This window comes from Euphorbia lathyris, chromosome 9 (genome assembly GCF_963576675.1).
Source record: "Euphorbia lathyris chromosome 9, ddEupLath1.1, whole genome shotgun sequence".
Taxonomy (NCBI): domain Eukaryota; kingdom Viridiplantae; phylum Streptophyta; class Magnoliopsida; order Malpighiales; family Euphorbiaceae; genus Euphorbia; species Euphorbia lathyris.
In genome coordinates, this window is record NC_088918.1 from 59,088,559 (window position 1) to 59,097,128 (window position 8,570).

Below are 8,570 nucleotides of genomic sequence, written 5' to 3' on the forward strand. Positions count from 1 at the left end.
CTACTCTTTACGTGTCTTTTACTTTTATATGTTTTACATTGCATGTGTTGCGTTAGCAAAAAACGTTTTCAAAACACACACATCACTGTCAAAATAGGAAAGTAGGGGCAACTGTAGACACCGAGTCGGAGGACCTGTGACGAAAACCTGAAAACAAGACGGTTGAAGCGGTTGATTCCGGAAGTTTTGAAAAAAAAAAATAATAATAAGTACATAATAAGGAAGGAAAAGTTACGGCGGGTCGCTGTTGTCGATCGGATGGCTCGCGAATGCTTAGCAGCGTGGTGCGAGTGCTTAGCAGCAGCCGACGCGCGTTCGACGACAGTCGGACGCCCGCTCGACAGCACGAAGGGCGCGCTCGACGTCCGAGCAATGCACGGGCTCGGCGGCGCGGAGCATGCGCTCGTCGACCACGGGGCGTGTGCGCCTGGCAGCGCGGAACGCGCGTTCGGCGGCCACGATGCGCGGGCGCCCGACGGCACGAAACGCGCGCTCGACGGCCACGGGACGTGCGCGCCTGACGGCGCGAGACGCGCCCAATAACGTCGGGCGAACGCCCAACGATCGTCGGGCGAACGCCCAACGATCGTTGGGCGAACGCCCAACCTTTCATTGGGCGATCGCCCAACGCTGTTGGGCGATAGCCCAACGGAAGGTTGGGCGGCCGCCCAACATGCCTTGGGCGGCCGCCCAACCTTCTTGGGCGACGCCCGATTTTGCTGGGGCGTCGCCCATTCTTCCGGGGATCCGATTTCCTATAAAAGGCACGGATCCCCATGCGTTTAGGGAGAGGAGCTTTTTTTGGAAGGATTTTCTCACTCTAGACATTTTTAGAGAGAGAAAATTTATTTTTTGGGAAAAACATTTTTTTTCCTAAAAATTCCAAATCTCCTAAAAGTTAAAATTTTATCAAAAACATCGGGAAGCACGATTCGTGGAATCAATCGACGTCAACCGTCAATACCGAACTTAAGTTATTATCCGAGGACTAGACTCTTTTATTTTATTTAATTTATTTCCTTCCTCTATTTATTTTTATGTTATGTTTTTATTTATTTAATTATTCATTTATTTTATCACTTTTTATTAATTTTGGGTATTTATTTAATTTTCATCTCGTGTTGAATAAAATTGGGTTTTGTTTTAAAATAAAAAACCTCGTTTTGATATCCCAATGCGAACCGTGATCCGATAAAAAGGTAGTTCGGGTATTGAAAACGTTGTAATTATAAGTTTTTAATTTAAATAAATTTCCAAATAATGTTTTAAAATAAAAACGTCGTTTTAGGAACTTCCGTTATTGACTATGACCCATTTTTGGTAGTTCGGAAATCCAAAATGATTGAATTAGACTTAATTTAAAGCTTTTGAATAAATCTGGAAACAATTGGAGTGCTGCTGTAATTTTCTGTTTCTGTCACTAATTGCTGTTTACCGACGGATTTTCCATCGGTAAATCTGCTGGAATGTAAAAAATGCTGTTTTGATCCATGTTTCTTAACTTTTAAGCTTTTGGTCCTTTGTATATATATATGTATTTATGTAATATATATTTTCAAACTATTTTTAGACATTTGATACATATAGTTATTTAGAATGTTTATATATCATTTTTTATTTTATTTTAAATATAAGTATATGTATATATATCTTTTCTTTTCTTTTTCCTTTACTTAAATGGTAATGAATTTTATTTTAAAATGATACTTACTTGGGTGTTTTGGGAGTGATTAATTAGTAGACATTTTGTGGATAAATGGATATTATTTTGACATTTAAATTATATTAGGTATGTATATATATAGTTTTGGGCTATTTGGGCTATATTAGTTATTATTAGATAAAACTATTTTGGGGACAAATAATATTTTCTTATTTAGAGGTTTTATTTATTATTTTCACATATTTAAAGTAAACATGTATTATACTTAGTATTTTCATTATTATTCCTTATATATGTATTATATAGTATCTTTTCACTTATCCTTATTTCATGTTTCCTTTTTTTGCTAAAATGTATATATATACCTATATTATTTTCTTTATTCTTTGGACATTTATGGGTCCATGTTTCAAATGGGCTTTATTTGGGAGTGAATTTTGATTTAATATGTTTATTGTTGTAATTATGACAAGTAAAGAGTCCATTGAGTGAAAAGGGGAAAATAAATCACAAAAAGAGTTTTCAATTTAATTATTTAAACTAATGGATTTATAATGTAAATAAATAGTGTTTTCTTGACATTTCAAATCATTTCTTAAAACACCACGTTTTAAAACCTTAGTCCGTTCCAACGATGGATTAAGCGAACCTTGTAATTAAAATCGTTTTCATTGTGAATAATAGAGTTTTTGAATCGTTTTCTTAAATGATTTATATAAAATAAATTGACTTGTATGCTTAACCACGTTTTCTTATTAAAGGTTTTTACCTTAACGTTTTCAAATGCTTGAGTCGTTCCAACGGCGATTCGGGTGAACTTCATCAAACGGGGTTTTAAAACGTACCTAAATCGTTCCAACGGCGATTAAGGTGCGAACCATGTAAATGAACTCGTTTTGGGAAAGTGAATTAGTATAGAATTAATATGTAACACGGAACATAAATGACGTTGTAAATAAATCAATTCTTCCTTCTCCCCCTCTCTTTCCTATGTATTTTTGAACTGATGTAAATGGGTGATTCTCTACCAAAGTGGCTTTTCAATAATATATGCTCAAAACGGTTTTCAAAACGAGAAAGAAAAGGTTTCAAATGAATTTTAAACTTAAAGGAATATACGATTAGTCCGTTATCGCCTAACATGCTGAGTAGGAGGCCGGTGGTTCATAACCGGGCGATGTCGGGGTGCCTAGTAGCCTTTCTCCGGAAAGGAGCTAGCCTTCTCGGCTCGTACCTAAGTTTCCCGAACCCACACCGGTCTCCCGCAAGGGATCGGTGTTCATTTTCCCATTCGTGGGTGGCGACTCTTCCATATCTCCGAGCTCCGGTCCTACCGAGCAGCTTGATTCCACGATTGGTTGCTTTCGGCGCCAATCACCGCTTACGTCGCCATGAGGTGTCCACCCCCCGGTCCGCCCGGGAGATTAGGCCGCGGCACCTCGTCTAACAGCGAGATCTCAGAAAAAGTTAAATGTGTGAAGGATGTGGACTAAAAAGTCATAGTTGGAGATAAGGATATCAAGGAACTATGGAGGCCATATTTTGATGACTTATTTAATGGAGATCGCGGATAAGATATTGTATAAGTATCCCTCATGATATGATAAATCGTGACTGCATGCGTAAAATTCAAATGAGTGAAGTCAAAATGGCATTAAATAAGATGAGATTGAAGAAAGTAGTAGGACCTGATGGCATCCCTATTGAGATTTGGAGATGTTTGGGAGAGAGAGGAATCGAATGGTTAACGACGTTCTTCAACAAGATTTGGGAAAACAATAAGATGCCATCAGAATGGAGGAAAAGTATCCTAATACCTTTGTATAAGAACAAAGGCGATGTCCAAGATTGTGCCAACTATTGAGGAATCAAATTAATGAGTGACACTATGAAACTTTGGGAGCGAGTGATCGAACAAAGGCTAAGGAGGACGGTGAAAATCTCGGAAAACCAGTTTGGCTTTACGTCGGGAAGATCAACTATGGAGGCCATCCATCTAATGAGACAATTAATGGAGCACTATCGAAATAAGAAGAAAGACTTGCATATGGTTTTCATTGACTTGGAGAAGGCATATGATAAGGTACTAAGAGAAGTACTTTAGTGGGCCTTAATAAGGAAAGTCATTTTGCAGAAATATATTGACATCATAAAGGACATGTATGAAGGAGCGTGCACGAGTGTATGTACTAGTGTTGGGAAGACTGAAGAGTTCCTTATTACGATTGGAGTGCATAAAGGTTCGGCACCTAGCCCACTTCTTTTTTCCATCGTTATATGGATGAATTAACGAGTTCACTTGAAGATGGTATACCATGGGGCATGTTGTTTGCAGATGATATTGTATTGGTTGATGAGACGAAAGAATGCGTGGAGAGGAAGTTGGAACTATGGAGACAAACTTTGGAATCTAGAGGCTTTAAGTTGAGCCGAAGTAAGACAGAATATTTGAAGTGTAAGTTTAGCGGCGATAGGAGTAGGGAGGCAGGGACAATCACCCTGGATGGGAGAGTTGTCCAAGGCTCGGATTGCTTCCGGTATTTAGGGTCTATTATTCAAACGAATGGAGAAGTGAATGAAGATGTTGCTGATAGGATTAAATCTGGTTGGTCGGAGTGGAAGAGTGCTACTAGTTTCCTTTGTGACCCCGACATGCCTAATAGATTGAAGGAAAAATTCTAACGTACGACAATTAGATCTGCATTGTTATATGGTACGAAGTATTAGGCAGTGAAACACTGTCACATTCATAAAATGTTGGTGGCGGAGATGCATATGTTGAGATGAATGTGTGGTCATACGAGAACAGATCGGGTGAGTAATGAGATAATTAAGATAAAAGTAGAGGTTATATCTATTGAGAATAAAATGAGGGAAACCCGACTAAGGTGGTTTGGTCATGTAAGACGAAGAGCGCTTGATACGTCAGCTAAGAGGACTGAAGAGTGATAAAGGGATGCAATGGTGAGGGGTAGAGGAAGACCTAACGGTCGAGAGTGATATGAGTTATGGTAGTGGATAAAACGGAGTGAAGAGAGATAATTGTATGGTGGTTTATGTTAGCCGATTTCGAATCATTTCGGAACAAAAGTTTTGTCGTTGTTACCCATATATTTTGATAAAAACGAAAATAGAAGTATGAAGTTTGAATTTTATTTAAAAAAAACAGTATGAAGTTTGAATTTTATAAAAAAAACAAAAGTATGAAGTTCGAACGACCAGGATCAAAAGTTGATAGGACTGACCTGTAATTATTAAATAATTATGTCCATACCAAACAAACTACTTCTATTTTGGATATGGAAATCTTCATGTCAGATAGCTTGCGTGGCATTGCCTTTACCCAAAAATTCAAATTAAATTGCTACTCTCTTGCTTTCATCCATTTCCCTCTCTCTTCTTACTTCTCACCGGCCGACACATTTTTACCACCTACCGCCACTACTCCAACGGAACCGCCGATGTTTCCGTAATCTTCAAACGAAGTACAAAACAAAAAATGAAAAGAAATCATCACTCTGCATATTCTCTGGATCGGAGAAGATGGATTTTCTCATTGAGCATGTTCGGACTTCTCATCCTCATCCTTATTCTAACACTAGCCTACCGTAAACCAGCTAATGTTTCTTCTGACCAATCGAAATCTAGTGTTTCCAACAATATCTTAGGTCCTCCGAAATTGCCGAGATTCGCCTACTTGATTACTGGTACAAAAGGAGATACTGGTCCTGTGAAGCGACTTCTTCAGGCGATTTATCATCCGCGGAATTACTATCTCCTGCACCTAGATCTAGAAGCGTCCGATGCGGAGAGGCTCGAGATCGCTAAGTATGTGAAATCGGAAGCAGCGATTAGGGAGTTTGAGAATGTAATGGTGATTGGTAAAGCAGATTTAGTCACATATAAAGGACCAACTGTGGTTGCTAGTATGCTTCATGCGATTGCTATTTTGTTGAAGCAGGCCGCCGATTGGGACTGGTTTATTAATTTAAGCGCAACGGATTATCCTCTTATGCCTCAAGATGGTAACAACTAGTTCTCAAATTTCTGCTATCTTTTCTTTTTTGTTGTTGTTAGTTAATGCAGTGTGTTTGGATTTGCTTGTTTAATGCATTCTAACTTTGCGACCTGCTGATATTGAAGACACATGACGCCTTTATTTTTGTGTTCCTGTCTTTCTTAGAACGTCCTGTGTCTAATTTTAGCTACGCAGAGAGTTCATGTATCTGAATATGGAATTTAATAGCTTGTTATAGCTTTATGTGCTGCGATAATTTGGGTTAGCAATTAGGCAATAATTATCATGATAAATTACCCAATCTAGTAACGTGATTAAAAAAAAAAAGCATTTCCTTAGGTATGGAAAAGTAATTTAACGAAATGGAGTAAAAACAATAATATTCTGTCCCCAGCATTTCCCCTTTTTTGAGGGAATTTCCAATTTTAGGTTAGGGGAACTAATATGGATAAAGTAATTTATGTGATGGGAATTTGTATTATGCGTAAGAGCCTAGACACATGGTGTAATATTGTAAAAGTGGGAAATAAGACTTGATGCTAAAGAGAAAGTAGGACCACCCCCATTGGATAAGCCGACGATTAGAAGAAAGAAGACCAAAAGTATGTAATTTGGACTTAGTAAAATCTATTTTTGTGCTTTTGCCATTGAGTGTAACTTTACAATTGAGATTCTTAGAGAATTGATGAACACATAAATATCACAAGTTTCAAACTTTTTTAGCTTGTTAATGGCTTCCTTATTCTGCTGAAAAGGGGCATGAAGAATCTAAATGCTAATACCCTTCTTAATTAGTTGGTAAAGATAGTAGGTGTTTGTGATTTCTAATGATGCTATGCTGTGCTTTTAGGTTCAGGAGTGGCCAATTTATCTGCCTGACCTGCTGTGTTGGTTTTTGTTTCAGATATCTTGCATATTTTCTCATACTTGCCTAGGGATCTAAACTTCCTTGAGCACACAAGTAATATTGGTTGGAAAGAGTGAGGATACAGTCAATTTAGATCTTTAAAGAGTAGTGAGCTATTTACTATGGCATGCATGACTAAATATGTGACCTCAATCTGGCAGGTATCAAAGAGCTAGACCTATTATTATAGATCCAGGATTATATCATGCAAAGAAATCTGGTGTATTTTGGGCAAAGGAGAAACGATCCGTGCCTGCTTCGTTCAAATTATACATGGGTACTGCTTTTATATTAACTTTTTGTTGACTATTCATGCATAACGACTGCTTCATATCCTTTAGAAGCTATTGATTTGAATATATGGAATCATATATAAGATAGTTTCATCATGGCAGTAGCTATTATAGGTGTTGAATCTAGATAGGATGTTAAAGCCTCTAGATTAAGTAGGCTGCTGCTCTTAGTAATTCAAAAATTAATGCATAGAGATAATTAAGCAACTGATTTCTAGTATTTTGAGCATTTAAATGTACTTCCTCTGATGATTTTCTAGAAGACTGATGATATTTGGTCGAAGCCGAGGATCAAATTTGGGTGAGCTAGTGACTAGTTAATAGTTATCTCTTTGTTTCTGTTTCTGTTCCTTTTCTGTTATTTCTTCCCCTCAAGTTGTGTGACCTTTGTTCTGTTTTACAAGCCAAGACCAAAAGTCATTTGCAATGTCTTATAGAAGAAATTTTAGTACAGGGCATAAGCATAAACCAGAACTCATATCTCTATCTGGCTGTTAATCTGTTGATATATCATTTCTTTAGACGATACGTATATCTTATGCTTGCATGATAATAGGCTGTCCTGCTACTACAATAATTTCGAACCATCTGAAAGAGTAAAATTGTCCAAGACTTGATCTTCTTGGCGTTTTCACAATAACTTTGAAACTGAAATCCATTTATGTGATGGCATACATATGAAATTACGCTATGTTTTTACACGCTCGAGTTAAGTTTTACCAATTTTATCTTGAACTTAAAAATTTACTTTCTGCTACCAGGGTCTGAATGGATGGTTCTAACGAGGTCATTTCTCGAATTCTGTGTTTGGGGATGGGACAATCTCCCCCGGACTCTACTCATGTATTACACGAACTTCGTGTCATCTCCAGAAGGGTACTTCCATACAGTCGTCTGCAACCACAAGGATTATCAAAACACAACAGTTAACCATGACTTACATTACATAAAGTGGGATAACCCTCCAAAGCAACGCCCAGTATCTTTAACTTTGGAGCATCTCGAAGACATGGTTAACAGTGGTGTTCCTTTCGCCCGTGAATTTGCGAAGGATGATCCAGTTCTTAACAGAATTGATGAAGAACTATTGAAAAGACCAGCTGGGAGGTTTAGTCCAGGGGGGTGGTGTATAGGCACTACTTTTATAGGCAAAGATCCATGTGCTTATTATGGGAGTCCAAATGCTGTTAAACCAACACTAAGTTCTAAGAGGCTAGAGAAACTAATATTGCAACTTCTTCACTCGGAAAATTTTAGATCTAAACAATGTAAATAGTTCTGTAAATAACGTTATCTCAATCTTATTTACACTTTTTTTTTTTTTTTTTGTCATTTGTCTCAACTAATTAATGAGATCGGTATTTAGTTCTCTTAACCACAAGAAATAAGAGCTCGTGTTATCCAGCATTTGGCAAAAGACATGATGGTGAGCTACACCTGTTGGTGGCTCGGAGGCCTGCCATGTGAAAATTGGGCTGGACACCCTTTTTTAGCACAATAGGTTAGGCCCCCATCCGAGTCATGAGGCCCGATTATGCAATGCGATGGGCATGAGAAGATATTTCCTTTGAGCTTTTTACATAAATATCACAATTGTTACAAAATTATAATTAAATAATATCATTTAAATTAATTTTCAATGTGACTTCTTTTTATATATATAATAAATAAAATATATTTTTATACTCT

At 37.6% G+C, this 8,570-nt stretch overlaps 1 protein-coding gene across 1 annotated transcript; it reads left to right on the forward strand.

The window, feature by feature from the left end:
- Window positions 1-4,982: 4,982 nt before the first annotated feature.
- On the forward strand, window positions 4,983-8,194 carry LOC136207200 (beta-glucuronosyltransferase GlcAT14C). Its single transcript, XM_065998506.1, has 4 exons — window positions 4,983-5,688; window positions 6,586-6,661; window positions 6,750-6,865; window positions 7,643-8,194. Exons 1-4 carry the CDS (start codon window positions 5,163-5,165, stop codon window positions 8,155-8,157), a joined length of 1,233 nt encoding a protein of 410 aa, XP_065854578.1. The 5' UTR covers window positions 4,983-5,162; the 3' UTR covers window positions 8,158-8,194.
- The last annotated feature ends 376 nt before the right edge of the window (window positions 8,195-8,570 follow it).